The sequence below is a fragment of the Choloepus didactylus genome, chromosome 6 (genome assembly GCF_015220235.1).
Source record: "Choloepus didactylus isolate mChoDid1 chromosome 6, mChoDid1.pri, whole genome shotgun sequence".
Taxonomy (NCBI): domain Eukaryota; kingdom Metazoa; phylum Chordata; class Mammalia; order Pilosa; family Megalonychidae; genus Choloepus; species Choloepus didactylus.
The window spans coordinates 67,321,444-67,349,079 of NC_051312.1; the positions used below are offsets into that span (position 1 = coordinate 67,321,444).

The window sequence follows — 27,636 nt, forward strand, 5'->3', positions numbered from 1 at the left end:
ATTTAGACTAGAAGACTATAAATAACTTCAAGTCAGTTCAGGTCAAGTTTGGGCCCTAAATGAATTACAAAAGGCTTTTGGTTTTAGAGCTTTGTGAATTTCAGAATTGCAGATGAATGGCCATGAATCTGATTTGTTTTGTTTGAGTTTCACCCCTAGACTATGACAACCTCAAAGACAGCCTCTGAGACCTCAGTGTCTGCACACAGAAGGTGCTCAATAAATGTTACCAAGAGAATGAGCAAACAAAAATGGTTGGAGAACAGGGTTCATGGAGGGATTCAGAAGACACTGGGCAGGACTCTGGTCATGGATATGGGCAGACTGAAATGCTCCCATCAAGATTTTGGAATTTATCTCAAAGGCCATGGGAAGCCCATTCAGGTTTGTGGGGTAAGTGGTGTGACCCAGCTGCATACGAGGACCACAAGTCTTATGTCAGTGTGAAGAAGGATCAGAGGGCAAGGAAGTGGGTTGGTCAATTAGGAGGCTGCTATGATAGTAAGGCAAGAAGTGGCAGCATCTGAGAATGAGGCAGTGAATAAAAGCAAGTGAGACAGAAGAGATACTTGGAAGTCCAACTGACAGAACCTGGCAACTAAAGATGTTGGGGGACAGGAAGGGTTGGAGTTCACCCTGATCCAGTGGCACCAGTCTGTGGTGGTCAAGCACAGTACAAAGACCACAGACTCTGGAGCCCAGTTGCTTCTGTTCAAATCCCAGTTCTGTTGCTCAACCTTGGGCAAGTTACTTAACCTCTTTGTGCTTCAGCTTTCTCCTTAGTATCAACTTCACAGGGCTGCTGCAAGGATTAAAAAGTATTTGCAATGCATTTAGACCAGTGCTTGACTTGTGGCTATTATTATTGCCTGTTCACCCAAATAGTTCACCCAAACAGTTATCTCCTTAGGAGAAGGATGACCCACATCTCAGACCTTTCTGGGGGCTTTTTCTTTTAATCACTTGCTGCTTTGCCATAAAGATTTGCAGCATTCTTGCAAGGAAACATTAAGCTCTGGATCATTCATTCGTAGGGCAAAGGCTATCCAGAGGGCTGACTGGGAAGCCTGTAATTTAGAAATGTTCAAATCTTTGCATCCAAATGGAAAGTGGAAATGGTTTCAGGTTTGTGCCAAAAGGAAGGTCATAATTGCTATGTGCTTCTCTTCCCAGCCCTCCCAGGCAAAGGAACACAACTAACCAAACAGGCTTTAGAGCCATCATCTAGAGACATTGAGCACACTTGGCAGCTTCTTCTACCGATGCATTTTCCCGAGAATATTACCCAAACACTCTGACATAAATGCCCCTTTTTGCTAGTGAGGACCATATGTCAAAGTTGGCACCCCCACTCTCATCTCTCCGGAACTTTGCTGCCAGATTTGTGTCCTTACTTGTTAATGAACCTTCCTTCCAGTGTCAGTCCACTGTTTAATAACCCACTAATGACTCCCTCTTTCTGCTTGAATCAAGATCAATCTCTTCATCTTGACACTGGATAACCTCTGTGATTTGGCACCAGTTTGTGGCCTCCAAAGACCTTCTAATCTCATCAACTCTGTCTGTCTAGTGTCTGCCATGGATGCCATACTTATTCTCACCTCAAGCTCTCACTTTAGTTTTCACTCTCACATCCTCTCACCTGAAATAACCTCTTTGCTTTTGTCCATTTATCCAAATCCCACTATTGCCTTCAAGGTATAAACTCTAATGTTTCCAAGAAGTTCTGATTATCTATGCCTCACTCACTCACTATGAACTCTAACCATGTTAAATTTGTACCCATTTCACTCCTTTTGGGGGATCTGCTAATGCTTGCATATCTATTTTTTAAATTTTTATTTTGAAATAATTTCAAACTTATTTGCAAAAATAATACAAAATCCACACAAAGAACTCTAACATACCCCCCACCTACATGCCTATATCCATCAACTTCTAACATTTTGCCAATTTGCGACATCATTCTATCTACCCATCCATCCATCCATCTTTCTATTGCATATCTATTTTTAGTTATACCACAACTAGATTGAAAGAGCTTGAAAGTCAGGACTATTCTTTATACCCTGAGTTTTTCTCAGTGCCTAATATATTCTGGACACATGAGGCACATGTAATACTAGTTGCTCAGTTGTTTTGATAGTTTGAATGATTGGTTGATTTCTCAAGTACCACCGTGCAACATGGCAAAGAAGGAAACTTCTGCAGCTAGATAAAGGGTCTTCCTCTATTTGATTAAAGACACTGATGTGAAACCTGTACCACATATTATACTTCAAGGTGAAATACAATAGTATTCCCATTAAAATCAGGAATAAGGATGAAAATCACTACAAATTGCACTAAAAGTTCTAGACATGAACTAAAACAGGAAAAAAATAAAAGGTATATATATTCATTATTTTCATATAAGATATGATTATTTCATTGACAATTCCAAAAGAAAGAGAGAATAAGCCATCAGAACTACCAAGGGAGTTTAGCAGTGTCCAGTTCAAAATCAAGGAACAAAAACCACCAGTTTTCCTAAACACAGGCAACCAATGGCTATAAAATATAATAGGAAAAATATTCCATTCACAAAAGCAATACAACTATAAAATACCCACAGGGAAGAAAGCATTACAAGAATGTGCAGATATAAATGAAGAAGAATTACATATCTTTACTGATGGACATAAAAGACCTGCATAAATAGAGGGATATTCTGTGTTTCTGTAAAGACATATTTTAGAGAGGCTGACTTACCCCCACATTAAACTATTAATAGAATACATCACCATTCAAAATTCCAATATAAGTTTTGATTGAACATGACAAACTTATTCTATGATCCATCTGCAATTATGAATCTGCTTGAATGGCCATGAACATTTTGAACCAGAATAGTAATGAGGGGTGATGTGCTATCACAGCATAATGTAAAATTATACTATAAAATAATATGGGTTTCAAGCAAGAATAGATAAAAAGATCAACAGAAAAGAATGGACAAGTATGAAAATTTTGTATTTGATAAAGTGGTATTTTAAACCATTGGGGAAAGGGTAGACACATTCATTGGGAACAACCAGCTATCCATTTAGGAAAAACAGGTGGATTTCAACTTTACATCTGTGTTGGTTATCTATGGTTTGCTCCTCCTGATAACTTCTCCACCTTTCTGTACCCTGGGCTTAAATGAGAGATTACCTTATATGGACTATATTGGTGGGTTCTCTTGTCCTCAGAGTTTGAGCTGGGCCAAAGGGGAGATCCAGTAGGGACTGAGCAGGAAGGGAGGGAGGTCGGGGTCCCTGTGGGGTCACTTCAGGCTAGTTGCTCCCCTTAACCTTATAGCTCCTGTAAGGTGGTCTTCTCCACCCCCATCCTCTCTGCCTGCTCCTCTTGTTCATTAAGACATAAGTTGGTAAAGTCTCGCCGTATTGTTATTTTGCCCAAGCTGTTGTAAATATCCCCCTTATTAAACTCTTCCATTGGCATTTCATTTGGAGTGTGCTATTTTTCGCTGAAGCTTACTGATACCATATCATTCACAAAATTAAACTCCAGGAAGATTAAAAAATAATTTATTTAAAACTCTATAGAAATATGATAAGTATGAGAATAGGTTTATAACCTTGCTTTAAATAAGACACAAATCAAAATCCACGAAAGGACTGATGCGTTTGATTTAAGGAAATACTTGTTATACTTGTTTAAATCAAAATTTGAAAGTTTTGTATGATTTGACACCCATAAGCAAAGTGAAAAGAAAGGTAAAAAGAAATATTTGAAGCTTATGACAAAGTGTTATTATCCGGACTAGTGCTACAAATCAATTTTTAAAAGATATGTTAGAAAAAGGAACAAGGATATGAAGGGACCATTTACTGAAGAGGAAATATAAATAGAATAGACACATCAAAAGATTCTTATTACCAGAAATCAAGGAAATGTAAATTAACATAAGATAAAAATTTTAACTATCAGATTGGCAGAAATTTAAAGACTGATAACATCCATGGCTGTTGAGCAAGTAGGGAACTAGACTGTCTTCTTCCTAGTCAAGGAGATGCTTAAGTTGGCAAGCTGTTTAGAAGAAAATCTGGCAGTACCTAGTAAAATTATAAATGTGCATCCTTTATTATCCCATTTCTTGGCATCTACCATGAACAAAAACTTGCATATTTGTTCAAAGAAGCACATACAAAGATGCTCATCAGAGCATTATTTGTAAAAGTAAAAAAACTGGAAACAATCTAAATGTCCTTCAACTGTGGAATAATTAGCTATGATACATCCACACTATAAATCATATGCAACATTTAAAAAAAAATAAGGTAGATCTATATGTATTGACCTGGAAGTATCTCTAACATGTTTTATTAAGTGCAAAACAATTCATATTTGGAACATTATGTATACTGTCATAACATTTGCGTAAATTTAAATCCCCACAAAAATGAAACTATGTACTTTTATTTTTTTATTTATAAGCATATAATAAATGTATTTTTATTTACATTTTTTATTTACATTATTAACTTATATGCATGTAAATGCACAGATAAAAATAATATAAAGAGTATACACCAAATTGATATCTTCGTTACCTTTGGGTAGGAGACTGGGATTTATTGAAGGGGAATGTCAGGGATTTTTCACTTTTTCTGTATTGTTGGAAAATGTAAATATGAATGCCATCACATCTTTCCTATGGAATTGTTATTTCTTTAATGAATAGTTGTAGCTTATATTTAATGCCTTCAAATAAAATACATTAAAGAAAGAATATGGGCTTTTGAGTTAAATGGATGTGTGACTTCAAAAATTTGCCTAATTCCCTGTGGCCTACATCCTCATCTGCAGTGAAGATTAAGTCAGGTAAAGCCTGTCAGATGCACAGCTGAGTTCCTCGTACATAGAAAGTATTGATGGACCTTTTCTGTCTTCCCCCAGTTTTATCTGTGAGAAACTTGGGCACATAAAACATACTCTGTGGCCTGTGGATCCTGGTTCCTGTGCAAACAGAAGCTCAGTTACATTTGCTGGAAGAACGAATGAATGAAGAAGCCACATATGTTCATTGTTGATGGGTAAACAAGAGATGCCTTTCCTTTCTGGCTTCCACTAGGAAGATCAAATACCTCTGGTTTGTGAGAACAATAAATCAAAGAAGACTAGGAATCTGGACCCTAGGGAGAAGGGTTTCTAGAGCAGAAGACTCATCACATAGATCTGAAATTTTCAAACTATCTTCCTTAGAACGCCAAGCTCTGTGGAGTGACTTGGGTGTGCCATGGGTAGGTGTGTACTGGAGAACTAAGCTGAGGGCCCAGCCCCCAAGCTGAGAGATTTTACCAACAATGGCCAGACCATGCATGACAACAGAACTGACCCTCAATCTCTGCAGCAACCAGCCCTGGAAGACAAACAGCCCAGAAGAGTCAGGACTTAGTCAACAACTGCCAGCCTCCACCTTCTCTAGCCTCCCCTCCGTACCCCGCTATCCCCACCACACCCCTCAGCTTCCATCACAGGGCCAAGCACGAAGGCCAAATATGCTGCCCTAACCAAAGAGTGCCTTTTTTCTGGTTTATTTTTCTTAGCCAGCCCCTTAGTGTCATTATCCGTAAAGAGAGGCCAGGAAAATCACTGAATTAGGTGAAAACAGTTATTCTGATAAATGCTTCCTTATGTAGCCCTTCCCCAATGATGGGCCATTGCCCTGTTTTAGAGGGCTGAAGAGGTGACACAACTTGCCTGGTGCCCTATTAAAGCCACTTTCTTTCTGCAACCACACCGTGAAGTCTTTGCAGAGGTGCAGAGATGGGAAACGAAGTGTTAGGAGGATTCCACCTTCACTTACTTTAGAATCACACAGCCTGTTCCCGCCGGCGGCGCCACCCAAAACACCTGGATCCGCGTCCTCCTCCGTGGGGTGCTCTCGGTGACCGCAACCGGGCAGTTACTCATAAACTGCGTTTCTTCCTCGTCTATGATCTGTGGAAAACCAGTGGAAAATAAACACATTAAAACGCAACCGTCACTTTGGGAGGGTTCCTCAGTTTCCAAGTTGACACTTCCTTAATTTTATGTTTCAACCTGTCACTTTGTCTCAGCAGCTCCGTATCCCCCAGAACAGCAGAACAGGGCTTGGCGTGAAGTCACAGTCAACCCTGGCTGAGTTGACATTATATGAGAACAAGTGCTGTCCTGTGCTCTGGGACCATGGATCTCGTGCCAGCATTTTGAGGAAATGGGCACCAGGTGCCAGCTTGCTCATTTCATGGAAGCAACCTGTGTCCCACTTCTTCAGGGGAGGAGCAAGAGGATGGGGAAGAGATAATCCAAAACACTCTTTATATCACCGGACTTTTTAATGCAGCTACGATTTTATAAGAAAAATAGAATTTTAAAACACACTTTTGAAGGACATATACCAAAGTACATAAAGTCTCCCAGCTTCACAGCACCTTTTACTTGTGCAGTCTCCACTGCCTTAATTTGTGCATTATATTTACTAATTGACATTTATAGTTTTCTATGACACAGCAAAAAAAAAAGCTCATAGCCATTCCCATTCCCCAAAGCTATTTCAGCTCTTCTATTGCCTGCTTGCTTGTGGGTCTGCTGCCAGTGATTTTTACGTATCTTTCTAGTAGAACCATAATATTAGACCTGTAATATCTTGGGGGGAAATCATCTAAATCCAATTGGTCTTAAGTGCCAACTTCAACTGATTGGCATTAGCTATGTCTTGAGTTGTGTTAATAAAATTAATAGATAACATTTAGTGAGTGTTTTGTATGTACCAAGCACTGAACAAAGTGTTTTATCTGAATAATTAATCATCTGATACAATCCAATGAAGTCAATCTACCCACATAGTATTTATTTTACTTTTAAAAATTTCTCTTCTTTTTAGGACAGTAGGTAAAAAGAATTGTCGCTCAAATTCCTTTGTTCATAGATATTTTAATCACTGGGAGAAGCAAAGGCAAGCTTCTATTATGCTTTGTTTGCTGCTACATTCTTCAGCCCACTTCCATTTCCCTTCTCTATTTAGCACCCACTCCTATGTATTTAATGTATGCCCTTCTGATTGTATGTATGCATGTGTATATATATATATATATATATATATACTTTTCCTTGAAATTATATAGACTTGCTTGTAACGTTGTCATGTGTCACATTATGTTCCTTTCAGTCTAATGTATGCTTTTGAGAAGTCGATGTTACTATATGTGAATGTACTTCATTGCTTCTGACTGCTGCCTCTTATTCCATTTCCACTGAATGTACAGATCACGTTACCTATCCAATCTCCCAGTGACAGATACTTAGATGACTTCCAGCTCTTTGCTTCACAAACATTGCTGCAATAAAGGTCCTCATGACGCTCTCTTCGTAAACCCATATGAGGGTGGGGTTGCTGGGTGGTTGGGTTGTTAGTACAATCATGTTAATTCACCAAGTACTGCCAAACGGTTCTGCAGAATGGCTAAACCTGCTTTAATTCTATCAGCTATCCACAAGTGCTCCCATTGCCTGGCATTCTCATCAGTAATTGTTATATAATTATTACTGGACTTTCTAATTGTTTTTAATTGTTTCCAGTCTGATGGTTGTAAATTAGTATCTTGTTGTTTTAATTTATTGCTAGCAAATTTGAGCATCTCTTCATAAATTTATCAGGTTTCCCCTTCTGTGAATTCCTATTCAGAATCTTTGCCAATTTTCATATTGGATTTCCTATGTTTTTCTTGCTGATTTGTAAAACAGTCTAAAGAGGAATCCCTCATCATTTACAAATCTCTCTTCCTTTCTAACACCCATAGGTTAATCTTATCTTTGGCATTCTTCGTTTAACAAAAATAACTTGGATCTAATAAAATTCATCAATTTCCCTCCTATGGTTTGCACTTTTGTACTCTTGCCTAAAAAAACTGAGCTGATAAAGATATTCTCCAATATTACCTCTTATTAGCTTTATAATTTCCACCTTTCACATTCAGGTCTTCAATTCATTTGGAGTTTGTTTTTCAATATGATATAGTAGTAATCTAACTTCATTTTCTCCATACTGAAAGCCACTTGTTAAATACCATTCTATCTATCTTGCCCCATTTTTTGTGCTACCACTCTCTCATATAAAGTGTGGCCATGTATTTTATTGTGCAAATAAGGATGAAAAGGGGTCTTATTAATACTTATTCTGGGATCATAGGCTGAACTGATACTGTCCTAGGCTAATGGGACTTACAAACAACCTAATCATATACCAGCTTCCCAAACATCTATGTTGTTTCTGGGATTTCTATTCTTTTATTTTTCCTCACTTCTTTCTGCCATAGCATTGTAATATATTTTAATATCTGGAGGAGCAACTACCCCTTCCTTTCTCTGATTTGCCAACATTGTCTTAGCTATCTGTGAGCCTTTATGTTTTCATATAAGGCATAAATACCCTAAAAACACCCTTCTTCCTGTTGTGATAAAATCCCACCCCTAGGATGAACTGAATTATTTAGCACCTCCTTGCTCACACCTGTGCAGCTTGATGCTGCTGAATAAAGTCCTGTGAGAAGTTTATTGACTCCCAGCCTCAACTCTGCCCTGCTACACTGCTGTACGTCTCTGGTCAACCCAGCTACTTCCCCACTCTTGACAACGATGATTATTTCAAATCTCCAATTTCTTCAAACCTCCAACCTTCAACTCTCTTCTTTCACTCTTATTACGTTGCCTTGCCTTCTACTTTACAGAAAAATGAAAGTCATCATGTAAAGTCCCTCATATTCTTATCTACATCCACCCTGTCCTCCTTCATTCCTGTTATAACAGAGGAGCTTTACTTATCTTTCATCTCTGCTTTGGTCCCATCCCCTTTTCCTGACTCTAACAATTATCCCTTTCTCTCCTTTATATTCAATTCTCCTTCCAACTGAGTCATTCCTGTTGGCCACCTAAACCACTCAAATCTCTCACATTTAAAAATTAGGAAGCCCTCATTCAGCCAGTCACTCCCCTCTAGTTATCCTTCTCATCTCCATCACGATCACATTACTTGAAGGAGTGGCTGTACTCATTGCCTTCACTTTACCTCCCACTCTCTCCTCAACCCAGTTCTGAGTGGTTTCAGGCCTCATCATGCTACCAAATAGCTCTAGTGAAGATCATCAATGGCTTCTGCAATGCCGAATATGATTATTTTGTGGTTCGTCTTCTTGAAACACTCGGTCCCCTTGGTTTCTGCACTATAGCTTCTGCCTAGTCTTACCACTATTTTCCTGCCCACTCTTTCTCTCCTTTCTTTGACTGCTCATCCTCTCATACTATATGCCTTAAATTTGACATTGCTCAAGGCTCAGCCCTAAGCCCTCTCCTTTTCTGATTTTATTATCTTTCTGTAGTTGATCTCATTTAACTCATGGCTATAATTACTACCTCTGTACAGATAATATAACAGAGGAGCTTTACTTATCTTTCATCTCTGCTTTGGTTCCATCAGTTTATATTTCCAGGCTTGGCCACTTCTCTGAGCTATCAACATGTATCTTCAACCTTCTACCTTCTACTTTCATTTTCTCTCGTATATATTGAAAATACCTCAAATCTACTTAGTCAACAACTAACCTTTCCATCTTCCCTCCAATCTGGTTCTACACCAATTGTGCAAGTCATTGTGCAAGAAACACTGGACACTATCCTTGGCATTTCTCTCCCTCTCCCTCCACATCCAAATCCTGTCCATTTTACTTTCCAAATGTATCTTGAATCTATTCCTCATCTTTCCATGTCCACCACCACCACTCTGGACCAAGCTACATCATTTCTTCTCTAGAACTAATATAAAATCATTCTAACTAGTCTTTGTATATCCTCTCTTGCCTTTCTCCGATTTGTTCACTATACTGCAAGCCAGTGCTCTTTTAAAAACATAAATATAATATCTCCCTCCTTAGAAAAATTTGATGGTTTTCCATTGCCTTCAAAATCAACACTGAAATCCTTAACAGCATCTATTTCCTGCCAACCTCCTCTCTAGCCCATATTGCACAATCCTACCAACTCCCTCACTTTCTACACTCAGCTATACAGGCCATGTGCTTTCTCCTGACACAGTCTGGCCAGCTCCTATTTCCTTCCTCACCTCTTTTCTCTCTCCTTTACCTCCTTCCTTCCTTTGATCTCAGATTAATCATTCTTTTCATAGAAAAGCCTTCCCTGACCTCCTTGACTATTGCAGTTCCTCTCTTACATACTCTATGTTCCCATAGTATCTGTCCCTCTCTTTGAAACAGATGTACCTCTCTTTTAGTTTTACATGTACTTGAGTGACTCTTTGATTAATGTCTATTGTGTTAACAGTGTGTAAGCTACATGAGGTATCTCTGTAGAGTTATCACTGATTTCCCAGCACTCAGCACAGTGTCTGGTGCATAATAGTTTTGAACTGAAGAACTAGGTTCACTTGCCTCCACAACCTTGACTGTTAGATTCCTGGCTCTCCATCCCGGCTGCAGTATCTGCCTTTGACCCTTAATTAGGAACTCCTTGGACAGCTTTCTGACTTCGGACTTGGTTTCCTAGATGGTTATTAAGTCTTGATAATAATAGCTCACAAGTTTTTTGTACCTTCTATTGGCTACAGATTTTATCAAACTATTTTCATTCTCCCCAACATGGAAAAGCAAGTATTTATTAAGGCTATCTTTGAAGGAACTACCACGACAAAGATGGGTTAATTAACCTGTCCAAGGTCCTACTGTGGCAGAGTCAGATTTGAGCTTAGCTTGACCTGGTTCTAATGCTTCCACTCTTTCCCCTACACCACAGTCCCTCCTGATAGTGTCACCTCCCCCGTGTTAGACAAGAAGTTGCATCTCTAGCCAAGCCTAATCCCATGGAGCCACATACATTGGACCAGTCCACAACACCTAAACACCCTCTTCCAACACACACACATGCACACACACACACACACACGTGGTAAATGTAAATATTACTTTTGCTTCATATTTTCTTGAGGGGTACTTGGACTCCTGCAGCTTTGTTGGTATTGGGGTGGATTTCCAAACAACGTGACTTGCTTGGACTTGCATAGTTGGCCTCCAATGAGGACCCTTTTCTAGCAGCCATAGGGAACTTTTGCGGGTACTTTTAGCCCTACATCTTTAAAATACCTGCAAGGGTTATGGGTGACTACATTGGGAAAGCCAAAGGGAGCTAATATTTAATTAATACCTACTATGTGTCAGATACTTAACAAGGTCACATCATTGAATTCTTGGTGGGAATAATTATTCCCATTTTACAGGTGAAAAATAAAGCTCAGAGTGATTTGGGCTGAATATTGACCCAGGCCTGTGTGAGGCCAAAGCCTGTTCTCTTTCCAGTTGTCTCTGGCAAAGATCCCAGAGAGGGTAACAGTAAGACTACTTGTCCAGAATGGAAACAAAGAAGAATGTTTTCCAAGTCACAGAAGCCACCTCAGGTAAATATCATTGTTTATCCACAACCTCAGTTACCAGATGGTAATTAAGCATTGAACAGAAGGGGCTGTTTCCTCGGATTCAGAGAATGCTCCCAAAGTTGTTTGCTTCTCAGAAAATACCAGCTTCTCCAGACAGCTCTGGGCCTACCAGAACCTGCTCTCGTATCCACCCCACATTGCCACACTTGTCATGGTCTAGGGTAGATCTTAGAATTCATTAACTAACCAAATTCACTAACAAAAAATCTTCACTTCTCATTTCAATTTATGGTTTTTTCCTGAGTATTTGAGACCAGAAAATTAAAACATTATTTCAATGGGATGGTTGTCTCTGGTAGTAATATTATGGGGATTTTTATTTCCTTTGTATATTTTTTGTATTTATTAAATTTTCTACAGTGATGATGTATCACTTTAAATGAAGAGGTTTCTAAAGGACCTCATTACAACATTCCATGGATAATATTTCCATTATTTCATATAGGCTAAAATACATGTTCTCAGGCTAAGTTAATTAGGAAATTGCAGCTCAAGGAAAGTGATTATAAGTAAAAGCTAAACCATATACATCAACACCTACTTTGGGAGAGATTTGCTGGTAAAGCAGGCTGCTCCCTGCAAGAGAGGGTGTCCCTATCCAGCCAAACTACATGGGGCAAACCCAGATATTGGCCAAGGTTTAGACAGGAGGCCAAGGTTTGACTTCCAGAGTATGCGGTAATCTATAGCTAAGGAAAGTCATTGGGCTGGCTGGTCATGAACAGGCTTTTTGAAATTAGGTACATTCTCAAGCTACCTTGTTGGCATGATTTTAAAAGCTTCCAAAACCTTTCCACAACCTTAGTCCTGAACCACATGCCATACCTTTTTTTTTTTTTTTTAATTTTCCTACTTTTACATTCCGTCATCCTACTTATGGCCTCACTTTTCTTTTCAGACTCAAACACACAATACTTCTTTCCTAAGTGTTCTGGTTTACTAATGCTGCCAGAATGCAAAATACCAGAAATGGATTGGCTTTTATAAAGGGGATTGATTTGGTTACAAAGCTACAGTCTGAAGGTCATGAAAATGTCCAAATTAAGGCATCAACCCAGCATACCTTCACCAAAGGAAGGTCAATGGTGCCCGGAAAACATCTGTTGGCTGGGAAGGCACATGACTGGCATCTGCTGATTCCAGGTTATGTTCCAGCTCCTCTCTCAGTTCCTGTATATTCTTCAAAATGATGCTCTTGGGGCATTTTGTTTCCTCTCTGAGCTTCTCTGGAGCAAACTCTGGGCTGGCATAAGTCTGCTTTCAACGGCCATGTCCAAAATGTTTCTCTCAGTTGCTCTTCAAAATGTCACTCACAGCTGCTTTTTATATGGCTCCAGTGATTTAATTCAGACCCACCCTGAATGGGTGGTATAACAACTCCATGATAATTATCCAATCAAAGGTCTGGCCCATAGTTGATTGAGTCACATCTCCGTGGAAACACTCAATCAAACGATTCCAATCTAATCAACACTAATATTTCTGCCCCCACAAGACTGCATCAAAGACAGTGGCATTTTGGGGGACATGATACATCAAAACTGGCACACTAAGTCTAGTCTTGGCTTCCCTCCTCAACTTTGACCTGGATTCTCTCTCTGAATATGTTGTCTCGCCCTTTCTGCTCCTACAGACTCAAGCCTCAAGAGAGGGGCCTGAACAGCATGAGGGTCTCAGATGAAGTCGCAAGTTGTGAGGCATGAATGAAAGTATTTACAAGCAACAAGCACCTGAAATGAGCCCTGGATACCTCGTTGCCCCCTTTTATGCTGAGCACCACACCCCTAATTGATCAAGATCCACATCCCGGAGGGAAGTGCCCACTCATGTACCCCTCAGTCCAACTGTATTGTTAGTTCAGAAAAAAAGACACCCTGCAAAGGGGAAGCAGGAATAAACATTTTAGTATTACTATACAAGAGATATGCGCCCATGGTAGGAAAATCAGAAAACACAAAGGAGCAAAAAATATGAAACAAAAGTTACTCATAATTTCACCACCCAAAGATCATCATCATTACCGTTTTGGTATATATCTTTTCAGATTATACATACATGCACACACATGCAACTTTTAAAAAAGATTATCCTATACTTACTGCTTTATAATCTGATTTTTTCACTCAACAACACATCATGAATATCATTCTTTTCATTCAATAGATATAACTCAATAAAATGTTCTATGGCTACATAATATCCCACCACATGGAGAGACCACAGTTTATTTAACAAATCTCTTAATATTGAACATTTTGTTGGTTACAATTCGGGGCTTATAATCATCCCTTATGTCTAAAATTTCATATCTTTAATTTTAGGGGAGTGAAATTAATGCAGGTTATTATTGCTGAATATGTCCATGAGTAGATTTTGAAGCAATTAAGTGGAATCTAAGAGGGAATCCAAACAAAATAATCCCAATCATTAAATCACCTCTTTCTAGTTTTCCATGTGTATTTTTTCAGTCTGAGACTCGATGAAGGAAAGACAGCTGCTTTGTCTTTTATGAAAGAATTTTCAACATAGATTTTTAAAAATTAAATAAAGATTTTGCATTTATTGTTTTAAAAAGTAAGTTCATTTTAGAGAAGTTTACAAAGACAGAGAAGTAACGGAAAAAAAACCCCACCACTTTAACAATTTTGGTTTGTTTCCTTCTAGTCCTTTGTCCGTATTTACTTTTTAAATTGGTATATAGCTGTGTTCATATTGTGTGCATTACGTTGTATTTTGTTTTTTCCATTTGGTTGTGGAGCCTTGGAATTTTTCCAGGTTTCTCTAAACTCATCAGAAACAAAATTCAAATGGCTGTATTGGCTGCATTATTCAGTGGAGATTTTGAAAGCAACTCTTCTCCTACTCTATAAAGCTTTAGGCCCAAATCCTGTCCTCTTTCCCTAAACACATTCTCTCCTGCTGGTCCCCATATCCCCTCACCAGAGTTACAAGCATCACTTTCTGTACTAGCATCTCTTCAAACAGATTCTTGTCTTCATTGTATTTTCTTTTACCCTTTGCTCTTTCTTTTCTCTTTCCGAGATGTACCCTCTGCCTCCCGGCTGAGAAGCTCATGGGAGCCTAGGATGGAGCAGTGAGGAGGGCCTGGGCCATGAGCCCATTGCGGGGGGCCCCCTGGCATCTAGTTCTGGCCACATGGCCTCCAAATCTCCAGAGGCTGAATCCTGAGAGCCACTGGATAGTGTTCCCCTGGAAAAGCAGAGTAATCCTCCATGCCACTTGGTCGCTTCACATATGGGGAGCAAACACCGCAGGCCTGTCTGGGAGCAGACCTGGACCAGGACACGTGGGCGCACTGGGAAGGCTAGTAACCTGGCCTCCTTTCTAAACGATATTCTCTAGACATTTGCCTAATGTTCATTTGGAGGAAAGGCAGTGGAAGACTGCCGGCTCAGCACTGCCAGCTCTTTATCACCCTGAGCAGTTTAACTCCAGACCCTAAACTTGCACACTCTATCCAGCAAACAATAGGCCTGGAAGTACGGGCCTCCTGCTGTCTTGAAAGGCAGCTTATACACCTCCTCCTGTTATATAAGCACTTCTGAGGGTCTCCCCCCTACACCAAGAGGCAATAGTGAAGGGCCTTTCTGGACCAGTCTTTTTATCTGTAAATGGCACCCACCTCACTGGACCAAAAGAGTTTAAATGAGTTAAATGTAAAGCATCTAGAAATGTTCTTGGCACAAATAACTACCAAATAATAATAATAATTATTATTATTATTCTCATGTCATGCTTGCTTTCAACAATTCTGGTAAAGGCCATTTTCTCCATCTCATTACATTTTCAGCAGCATTTCGGTGCTCCTTACAGGCTGGTTTCCTGGGCACCAGCCCAGTTGGCCTGCATCTAAATCCAGTTTGGCTCGGGAGCCTAAGAGTACAATGGAAAGGCTCCAGTGGAACTGGTATGTGTCTGTGTGCATGTGTATGCATACACACACCCACATGCATGCACATAGGAGTCATTACCCAGCCACTCTACCCTCAGTGTTAAGGCAGCCTCGTCTTCCACATGAGGATAGAGAGATGGTGAGAAAGGTAGAGAAGGATTTTGGAGGAACTGGTAATTTACCAGAGGTGGGTAGTCCTCAGTAAGAAAAGCACTATCTCTTTAGCCAATACCAGGGAGAGAAGGAAGAAGTCTCCCTCAATCCAGGTGAAATATGCTTTCCCTGGAATCCTGAGAGAGCACCTACAGACTTTGGAGCTGGGAAGACCAGGTTCAATTCCTGTCTTAATCACTGAATGACTTTGAATTAAGTACTAACTGCTCTGTACCTCAGCGACCTTATTTGCAAAATGGCTGTGTCATGATACAGAAAGAAGATGCTCCCTGTAAAGTGACTTGCGGGGTGCCCAGAGCAGTCAGGTGCTCCATATCTGTGACTTCCTTTGTGTTCTTAAAGTGACAACCAGAACTGGGCTCCGACAGCACCCTTAGTGCCTAGAAACCAGTAGGTGACTGATGTAAATGTTCCCAGTAACTGAGAAGAAAGCCAGGGAATCCCTGAATGCTCAGTCATAGCCATAATATCTAGTATTTATTGAATATGTACCATATGTTCTTACTAACACTTTATGTCCATTATTTTGCATTATCATCCTGATAATCCTGTGAAATAGGAATTATTCCCACTCTGCAGAGGCGGGAACTGGGTCTAGGAATTGAGAAATCTGGGTTCACATCCTGCAAGACTCCAAAGCTAGTGCTCATAACTCTGAACTTAACTCATTGTCCCCTCATCTTCCACTTGGGTAACTGGTGTCAGTTTCAACTCAATGATAGAAAATCAGTCTGACAAATAGGTTTAAACAAATAGAACCATATAATTGGGGAAGGTTATGCTTGGTAGTTTAATGCCTAGGAAATAAATCAGCCTTTAAGTTTTATACAGCAATACAGATGAAATGTTTAATAATTATTGCCAGAGACTGGTATAATGCAGTACTAAAAATGAGTAATTGAAAAGCCCATCAATGCAGATGAGGCATCTTCTCACTGAATTGCTCTTGAATACTTTACATAATTATTTCATTCTGATTTGTGATCAGCTCAGCAAAATATGCATCTCTCTATCCTACTCTGCCTTTAGTTGTTCAGGAAGTCTTTTTATGTTGTGCTCATACTCCTGGGATGGCCAAATGAATGTCTCTTGTACACTAATGGGGTTTTCAATGATTTGACTTCATTTAGGAAAGGAAAAATATAGAAATGAAAACTAAGTTTGTTGAGGACTTCCCATGACTCATTCACTGTGCTGGGGTTTTATATGTGTTAACTATGTTAGCTCATTTAAAATACATAACAGTAATGGAAGGTGACTATATTTTCCATCTCACAGAAGAAACTGAAGCTTAGAGAAATGGAGTAAATTGATTGAAGTCGAAAGGCTCATAGTGGACTCACACCCAGGCAGTCTGGCTCCAACCAGTGACCTTTCCACTACATCGCCAGCCTCCAGAAGACCCCATGTTCCCGACAGGGCTTATATTTTTGGGAAGAAGAATCTAGTGCAGTCAGACTCAGAAGAAAAACGATCCCTGCCAGATTTTATTTGCATCTCTGGCTCTTTAAACATCTGAGCGTTGGTCTCTGCCCCATGCTGGCCCCCAATTCCTCATTCTTTCATTTCTTACAATGTCAGCACCTCCAGGCAGAGAGGGATCCAGAGCAGTTTTGACACAGTTTCCCATGGATTCAGCCTCCTCAACCTACCCAGATCAGGCTCCGGGCTTTATCAGATGCATGTGCTTATCATCTTGCCTCTCCTGGGAGCCTGCTGAGTGGGAGTTCTTGGCAAATCCTGTTCACTGGCAAGTGTGGACAGATGGCTCCCTGGATGAGACTGCAACCTTTGTTTCTGGACTCACCCATATGTCAAAGTGGCCCAAAATGGGGAAAAGTGGGGAGGGGGGAGGAGGAAAAGGCTGGGGCTGCCTCTAGTATCTGTTTCTTCACAGGCAGGAAAAAATAATACAACCTTTGATTTTTATTGCATTTAGAAGATCATATGTAGAAGGGTCCACTCTCCAACTCTCTCCACCCTGGCACAAGACAATGGCATGTTCAACACAGTCGAGTGATTTTTCTTTACCAGCACCCAATATCCTTCTCCTCACCCTGATGCTTGGTTGTACTCTCTGCTAAGTCAGCAGACCTCCCTACAGGATCAAACCTATCTGTGCTTCACTCCCTTCTCCCATTCCCTTGCCTTCAGAATGTGTTAACGTTGTCCTGAGCATTATTACAGGAGAGGCTTACACAGGTCCTTGAATGTCTTCATTCTCCAGGTTATAAAAGCATTGTTGGATTCCCCTCTTGTTTTAGACTGAAAATGGCAAGTATAATGGACTTTTATCTTACTGAATATGGCACACATCTTTGAACTACTCCATACCTTGGGGAAAAAAAGCCATATTTTGACCTAATTATATTTTAACACCAAGAATGTCTCTTAAAGAAGTGGATTTATGGTAAATCTCAATGGTTATTTGTCAAATACACCCAATGTAATTACCAGCCAGTGGGTAATGAGCACTTTGCAAAATAAATCAAACATTTGAAGAGAATGCATTTGTCTTTGTGCACCAGAAGATGGATGGCTGGGGGAAGTACACTAATCAAACCACAAAGAAAAGGGTTGAAGGCACATCCCTCCCAGCGAAAGAGCTGAGAGCCCCGGGGAGGGAAAGAGCTGGGAGCCCCGGGGAGGGAACCCCGTGCCTTGCTGAGGGATGGTAGATGTGAGCAGTTCATCCGATGGATGGCAGGAGGAAGTTCATATGGATAATTATCACAATCCAGAGAACCAGTTGTAGTCCTGGCAACATGGTGTACTGTAGGAGAAAGAACATTAACAGGAAGGGAGTGGGGCAAGGAGGAAGAAAGTGCAAGAGAGAAGCAGGCAAAGGGACCCCGAGTTGAGTACTTATCACTGGCCAAAGACTGTGTTAAGAGCTTGTATTTGTTACCACCTTCAACCCTCACAGCAATTCTCTAAAAGCCTCCAGTCTTCCCAGATGCTCTTCTCTCTTCTCCTTGTAGGAGTAGCTCCTACTCATGGTCTCACTTTAAATGCCACTCCCCCTGGGAAGTCTTCCTGAAAACCTCAGAGCCTGAGCTGGATGTGCTGACGTGTCACCCAGTGACATGTCTGTAACTGGCCCTGTCACCACCCTCGTCACCTTTAGAATCACCTGGGGAGCTTTTTAAAAGTAGTGATGTCTCAGCCTCACCCCAGACCAGCTGAATCAGAAGCTCTGAGAGTGAGGCCAGGGCAGCGATGGACTGTCCAAAGGCCCCGGGTGGTTTTGGTGGACATTTAGGATGAAAACCACCACTAGTCTAATCTGTCAGTGAAAAAGCCGTGGCCTTGTTTACTTCTGTGGCCACCCTAGCCCTGTGCCTGGCATGTCATGTACACCTAATCAATATTTGTGGAGTGAATAAATAAATTAATGAAAATCAAAGAAATATCATCACCTCTTTTTAGAGAAAAGGAAATGATCCATGGCAGCCAAACAGCTGGCCTATGGTGGTAGAGTTGCCGTAAGAAGAGGAACTCGAGTAGAAGTTTCACGGAGGCAGAGACCTTGTCTGCCTTATTTTGCTCTGTGTCTCCGGTATCTAGAGCTCGGTACATTTTTATTGAATGAATGATTGCACCGTGTTTCTCCTACTTCAAAATCAATCTCTTTACACTCTATCTATCTTGCTACCAGTCCTGCCTCTGCCAATGTCTGTGGAGCTTTGCACAAGCCACTTCTCCCCTCAGGACCGCCACTTCCTGAAATGAGGAAGTTGGATGAGGGCCTCCAGGAGCTACCTGCCAGCTCCGGCATACCTATGTTGTGACTGTTAAGGATGCAAAGCCAGTTGTAACGCCAACACCTTCTGCACATACCAACACTGTCACATTCTTCAGGAGGCCCTAGGAGCGCTCCTTTCGGTCTTTCCATTCTTCTCTTCCCTCTTTTCCTGCTCTGGTTCCTTTTTATTTCTCCCTCCTCTGGCAAGTGCTCCCAATAGCAGGCTGGATGGCAAACAGGCCTCCCCTCCTGGTCAGCCTTCACTCCAAAGAGCAAATCCATAGCTGAAAAAACGTGGTTATTAAATTATCTACACACACCCCCAATCCAATTCTAGAGAAAAGCGTGACTTTGTCATAGTTTAGCACAAAGGAAAAAGGGAACTGTGTTTGTTAAATATCTACTACATGCTCTGAACGTCACTTTTGTTATTGTATTTAAATCTCACCACAGCCTGCCTGTCAGTTTTATCTCCACAGTATTTCTCCCCACCTGCCCTGCTAGCACCCCAGTGTATAAACTCTCGATAAACCCCTGCAGCAGCCTCCTAACTTATCTCTCTGCTTCTAAACTTAACCTTGACAATCCAATCTCCTTGCGAAGTCACAGTTGCATAATTAAAATAATAAATCAAATCATGTCATTTCCGGTTTAAAGACTGCCAATGGCTTCCCAATGCACTCAAAATAAAATCCAAACTTTGTAACACCAGCTCACAAGGCCCCACCTGATCTGGCCCCTGCCAACTTTTCAGACTTCATCTCCTGTCACTCTGTTTTTTCCACCATGCTCCAGTCCCTTACGCATGCCGAGCCTGTTCAAAACCAGACCCCTCTGAAGGTTCCCTTTTGTTGTCTTCATCCTACATGATCCCACCCTAGACATTAAGGAGCTAAGAAGGAAAAGAGTGAGGAGCAGATTTGGAGACGCTTGAACTTGCTGTGGCAGATGGTTTTCCAGCTGAACTAACATGAACATGCTTTAGGCTTTGCTCCTCACCTTTGCCTGCAGAATGTACTGCTTGCTGCAGGTAGATCAAGCAACTCAAGGCATTCTATGGAAAAAGTCAAGTATATGTGAAAAATCTGAGTAAAAAACCAAATACGCTTCCTTCCTTCCCTTCACCTACTGCAAGATCTCAGTAGTTCATAATTTGATTTTTTGTATGACCAGGAGTCTGAATTTGGGGAAAGGAAGGTAGAGTTTATTGAGCCAGGTAACAGGCCTTAAAAGCATGATTTTGTTGAATCATCATAAAAACCCTCTGAAATAGGCACTATGATCTTCATTTTATAGAGTAAACTGAGGAGCACACAGCTTTACTAATGGACACAGCCAGGATTTTACTCAAATGTATCAGATCCCAAATCTCAGGCTCTCTCCTCTACCATAACAATGTATGGTTAAGATATAATATAGATAATATATATGGATATAGATATAATATATATATAAAATGATGTATGATTAAGATACAAAAATGTGATGGTAGCACACCATTGTGAATGTAATTAACAGCACTGAATTATATATTTGAATGTGGTTAAAAGGAGATATATTAGGTTGTGTATCTATGGTTCAAGAATAACAATTTTAAAGAAAAATCCATGGAACTGCACAACACAAACCCAAAGCATGAACTCTAAGTTAAACCAGGGAGTATAGTTAACAGTACAATTATAAAAATGTGCTTTCGTCAATTGTAACAAATGTACCACACCAGTGCAAGGTGTTAATAATAGGGTATCTGGGAATCCTGTATTTTATTCATGATTGTTCTATAAACCCACAACTTCTTTAATAATAATAATAATAAAAAGAACCACAGTTGCTTTTAAAATATGAACTGGAGCCACTGATTTTCAAGCAGAAGACAGACCATGTTAAGAATAGGGATGCTGATATTTTGCTATTCTCTCTTTATTTGTTCAGTGTAGCAGTATCATATTAGACCACTCTGTGGAAATCTTTCAGGTGTCTTTTACTAAAGTTTCATTGATTATGTCACAAACACAGAACAGACCATCCCTACTTGTGCCTGTACCCAACATACAGGCACATGAACTTAACTAAGAATTCATTACCAGCTTTTTAGCAGTTATCTTGCTGAGATGCATATATCTAAATTGTACTGCTTGGATAATTCTGAATGTTCAAGCTGTAAACCCTTAAGACAGGAATTATTTCCATGGTAAGTGAATAGTAAGTACAGAGTGCCTTACCAGCACTTAGTAATCAATATTAGAATGCTCTAAAGTAGAAAACAATTTGGCTTGTGTGCATCATTTACAAAGAAGCAATATACCCCCAAAGTATTTTGTCTATTCATAGCTACAGATCTCTATTTTCATTCATCTTCTCTAAGGGACAAGCTATTTAAAGGCACATTTTATTGCCTGATTTTGAAGTATGGTGATACATTAGGCTTTGTTTACAGGTTCAGCACAAATTAACTTTTATTTTTAGGTTTTCCCAGAGTAGATAATTGAGCCCAATAAATCACATAGAAAAACAAAGGAGAGCTAACTAATGACTGGCTGATTAAATACTGCTCTACTCTTATCACACTAAGTTTGAGTCCAGGGATCCTGGGAGATAGCCAATTATGGCACATTTTCAAGTTTAAGAAATATGACAAAATGACATTACATGCAAATCCAAGGAAAAGGTAGTTCAGTCTTAATGCAATAAGTGCAACGTCAATGCCATTATTTTTTAGTATGGCTTTGCAATGATTTCATTGCAAAAGCAAGTGAAAGTATGCATATATTCGTCTCTTCTCAGAAATAGCTTTTAGAAATACCCATATTAGAGAACCTACTGTTATCTTTTTCAAAGAACTAAAATCCCAGGTATATACAGAGAGGGGCAAAGGAATTTCATTATTTATGAGAGGAAGAAATCTAAAAGCCTAGTCACCATTGTGTTGGCTGTTTAAAAAAAAATGAGAAAAGGCCATTTTCCAAAAGCACATTTGAAGCCTCCATTTACCTGCGCTGATTGTAAGATCTTAACAGCAAGTTGTCTTAAATATTAATTAAATTGGATGCTCTAAGGGCCTGTACTTAAGAGCTCTGCTGGCTGATATTCAGAATTCCTAAATACACTTGAAAATAACCAAACGTCATTTCTTCCAAAGCATTTTATATTATAGGTTGTTAACCAATTCAAAATGACCCTTGACTCAATTAGCATTTTTTTTTTGCCTTTTTCTTATATTTTTCAGAACCATAAGGTCAAAATTCAGCAGTGTCACCTGCTGAGCATCCCTCACCTTCTATTCTCTCTGGCCACCTGTGTGTTGCCAAGAGAACAATCTCAATTTCAACAATAGAAACAACAATCAGTGCTTGCATAAAAGATTTAAGGACAATGGGAGATGTGGGTGAGTTAATTACACTCTTAGTCCTTTTGTTCTTTACAAATAAAGGGTGATTCAAGATGATCAGTGAATTACAGGGACGTGCCTCACACAACATAGTTCAATGGACTTCTTAAGGATCCAATGAATGTCCTCTCAAGACAAGAAATATCCCCAGCGTTCACTCCCTGAAGGAAGGGGCAGCATCAGAGCAGGAATTGGGAGACCATCACGGTGCCCCATGCCAGGTCCTGCGGGGACCTGGGGAACTCACCTTACCTTTCCAGACCTTGGTTTTCTCATGCAAAAAAAACCCAGCTCAATGGCACCAAAATCCCCTGCAGTTCCAGAATATGGTTTTGCTCTCAGAGTCAGGCTTGTTTGGGAAGCACTGAATAGAGCCAGGGGTTGGATCCCAGTGCTTTGGGGCCAGATTCCTGCTTTTCCTCTTAAACTGTTCACATTCTGGGAAACTGCAGTGTCTACACCGATGCAGACACATCCCTCAGCCCTACTGTGCCTTGCTCCAGGGCTGCTTCCTCCTGTGTCAGCGATGCTCTGGGACTAATCATTTCTAGAACTCCTGTATCTTTGAAATCTTGGTCTATGACATTTCCTTCTAAACAAAACTTCCTATTTTCATTCATTCATTCAACCAATATCAATCGCCTACTTGCAATGCATCAGATTACTATGCTAGGTCCTGGGCATATAGTGGTGAACAAAACAGGAATGATCCCTGCCCTCAAGCAGCTAATAGTCCACCAGGAGAATCAGATATTAAAAACCTTTGTTTTAAAGGTAAGAAGTATAGAAATATGTAGAGTAGAAAATGAATTCTGCCCATGATTCCACCTCTCAGATACAACCACTGTTTAATTGTTGGATGATACAATCTTGCTATTCTATATCTTCCTTCCTTCTTTTAGTATCTCCTAGACAGCCCTCTGTTTCCACATACATCATCCGAAAGGTTTTAAATGATTGCATAATATGTGCCAAGAATAATTCAATGCATTTCACTTGTATTAACTTCTCTAATTCTCACAATGGTTCTATGAGTTAGTACTATAATTGGCCCATTTTACAGTTAAGGATACTGAATTCCAGAAAGTTTCCCAGAGAGCCAAGGGCACACAGCTGGTAAACGGCAGGGCCAGAATTGAAACTCAGACCTTCTGCTCAAGCCACTGTGCATAGTCTTCCATTGCTGAGACAGACCACCATTTGTTTTAGTTAATTCTGTATGGATGGACATTTAGATCAATTACCCCCCCCCTTTTTTTTTTTTTTTTTGCTATTATATAAAAGGTTGCCATCAACAAACTTGTACATACATCAGCCTATACTTGTCTATTTCTGCCTTTTGGATTAATCCTAGAAGTGGAATTTCAGAGTTAAAGGGTATGAGCATTTTATATTTTGATACACCTTGCCAAACCGATGGAATTGTTGAGTTAATTTGCTGTCCCACTAACAGTATGTGATGGAGATTGCCAGTCTCTTCTCAACCCTTGGGGCCACTGCATCTGCTCTGGCAATGGTCACTACGACCTTCTTTCTGCCAAATGTGACAGCTCTTCATAGTCTCATCCTGCTCAACTGCTCTGTCCCATGGACCCCTGAAAACTTGCCCTCCCAGAAGCCCTTCCTGGAGTTCCCTGGGGCTCCTCATTGGCTCTCCTCTCCTCTCCTCCTGTTTCTTTGGCATTTGAAACCTCTTCTCTGGCCCTTCTTTCTCTGTATAATCCATGAATGCCAGGGATTCCAGTTTGCCCCTTGTCCCATTCTTGCTCTTAATGACGTCTTTCCTTAGCTGTGTCAGACTTTCTTAATTGCTTACGAATGGCCAGTCCCTCCTTCTTCCTTGCTAAATGGATCCCAAGGGTGATTTTGTTCAGGGCTTAAAATCCTGCCCCAGAGGATGGTCTAAACCATTCATGGCAATCCCGGTCCCCTTCCTTGCAGTTACTGGTGACCCAGTTCTAGCCAATGAGATGGAAGGGGAAGTCTGCTGGGGCGCCTCTGGGATTTTCCTCTCAGAAGAAAGGAGAGAGGCCTTTGAGCGGAGCATTTCATTCCCTTTCCCTGACTAGCCTCATTCCCTCTTATTTGGAACACTGTTGGCGAGGGTGGGATGCTTTGAACAGCTATTTTATGGACCAAGTGAACCACAGCCCACCAATCAGGGACCCAGTATCACTGAACTACTGAAAGAATGCTGAAGCCACTTATCTCCAAACTCCTTGTTAAACAACAAAAGACCCTATGATATAAGCCTTGATTAGATTTTCTATTTCTTATCACCAAATACATCCTAACAGGGACATAATAGTCTTCTTAATCTAATACTCTACCTTGATAGTACCAGCCCAGGTCTCTTTCTTAAGCCTCAGAGCTACGCATAATGGTGATGACAATTGTGATCAATAATAATAAATATATTAAGTGCCAGCTAAGAGCTAAGAACCGTTCTAAATTATATATATGTATTTCATTTAAAACCACTACAAATCTATAAAGTAAGTGCTATTATTAGCCCTATTTTATTAATGAGGAAGTTGAGGTGCACAGGGGGTTAAGTAACTTGCCCAAGATCATAATCTCATAAGTGGCCAAACTGGAATTCAAACCAAGACAGCCTGGTTGCCGAGTCCATATGCCCAAACACCACGTTATACTGTTTCTCAGCTACCTAGATGACAAAAGGAGCCTTGAATTTAACATGTCCTAAACCAAGCTCAGTGAGCTCCACCTTCATTCTCCCCACCTTAGCCAAGGTAGAAACCTGGGAGACTTCTTGAATTCGTGCTTCTCCCTTCTCCCCTCATCTAAACAGTTGCTGCATGTTGACAATTCTACCTTCTGGACATGTTCTATTCCTCTGACTACAGTAAATGCTTAATAACTTAACCAAATAGTATTACCAGGCTCTTTATGGTTAACTGCCTGTGCCTGCTTGTCTTGTCTTTCACCATCCAAAACCCACCAACCCACTGAATTTGCCTGATATACTGACTTCTTTATACTTTGAGCCTTCAGCTACATCATCTTTCTGTCTTGAATGCCCTTCACTACACTCTCCCTAATCAATTATTTTACAACTTAGCCCAAATGTCATGTCCATGAAGCGCAAGGAGGCCTTGTCTGATTTCCCAATCTCCACAAATTGTCCTCACAGCAGGCCATGCAGATCAACATCACCATACTTGTCATGCTGCAATTTAATCATTGGTTTATCTGTTCTTTGCCCTGTCAATATCTCAAACTCTCTGGTCCCTTCTCCTCCTTTGTTCTTCATCTCAATTATTGGCATCATTAGCTAGAAATTTTCGTGTCATCTTTAAACTCCCCAAAGAAACTTCTGCTAAAATGTTGTTTAAATCCATCCTCTCCTCTCCATTCCCAAGTGACTACCTGGATGCTTTAAGATCTTAGCCTTGATGTCTTTGACAAAGCAAACCTGTATTTGCAATCTATTTGGAATCTAGCAAGGGCTTTCTGCAGAGCTGAGAGATGGAAAGGTTGCCTAAATGGGGGTTCAAAATTGAGCAGAGGGCCTCTGGCCATTTGAAGATTGAATACATTAATGCATTGCAACATATTTTACTTCTTTCAATCCACAAATTATCAACGAGACCCAACTACTTTAATCAGTACCTTGCCCCAGGGTTATTCCATAATGAAAGTGAATTAAAGAGCTGCTCAGTAGCTCTGGCCAAGCCTTCTTAAACCAAGTAGAGAATAAGTTGATCAATCAGGCAAATGATCAATAAAATATAACTTCAAACAACATTCAATAACAGTGAGCTGTTCATTCCAAATAATCCATGACTCATGAGTTAGATCAATAACTTACAAAGACGTAACAAGTATAAAAACACAGGAGCCTAAAAATAACTGAGTTGATGTAATGCATCCATTATCAAAATATACATATTTTATAAGATATTTAGCTAGCTGCCACTGATTCAATAATTCATTTTTGGAACAGCCTGGATAGGGGATCTTTGTGAATTTTGTCCAATTTTGCTAATATTTGGAAAGGCAGCATGGTCCCACAGAACAAGCCTGGCCTGAAGTGTAAGTGGCTCTGCCCTCTCCTGGCTGGGTGACCTTAGGCAAGTTACTTAACCTCTGGTTATTCATCTGTGAAATATGGATAAGAATCCAGATCTATCTCCATCCCAGGGCTGTCATGGAGCTCAAAAGAGAGTACGAATATGAACCTGATTAAGTTTTCCAGAAATTACACTAAATTCTCAAGACATGCAAAATGCATTTTGCAAAATCATCTTCAAACCAGCCAAAAAAGAGAAGAGGCGCTTTATTCACAGATAACTAAACAAAAATAATAGCAATTAAGCTCATTAAAAAACCCTTTAGTTAATGCTTAGTCCTGAAACAATGATATTAATTAAGACAAAAAACTCTTTGAAGCTGATTTTTAAAATCAGTTATGTCTCATTTATTTCACTATTTGGCTCTCCCTATTAACTAAAGAGTTGAGAATTTCTTTAATGAGTTTAGCTGTTTTTATTTGTGACCTCAATGGCTTTCAATTTAATGAAAATGTTTTAGAGTAACAATGCCATTATTTTGGGGACTTGAATTCAGTTATACTTGGCAATTGGTTCCGTCTCAACTTGAAAAGTGGTTTGTAATATTTGCCTTAATAATTCATACTTCTGGAGAGTAAAATTAAATTTCTCATCTGGTCTCAGGAAAATGCTTCATGTTTCAGGGGGGTCACTGCCAACAAAAACAAGCCTGACACCAACATCTGAATGTACACAAGTCTCCCTCAATATCTCAGCAATCCAGGGCCGCCAGCAAAGGGGAGCTAAAGGCCTCTTTGCAAAGTTGCAATTCCCTTTGTCCATCTTAGAAGCAAAAATCTGCTGACTTCTGTGCAC

General features: G+C 40.2%; 1 protein-coding gene across 1 annotated transcript in view; it reads right to left on the reverse strand.

The window, feature by feature from the left end:
- SPON1 (spondin 1) overlaps nt 1-27,636 on the reverse strand; it is a 307,860-nt gene that overhangs the window by 236,418 nt on the left and 43,806 nt on the right. The window contains exon 3 of the mRNA XM_037839787.1: nt 5,855-5,988. Coding sequence (XP_037695715.1) covers nt 5,855-5,988 — 134 coding nt within the window. The remainder of the gene's footprint in view (nt 1-5,854; nt 5,989-27,636) is intronic.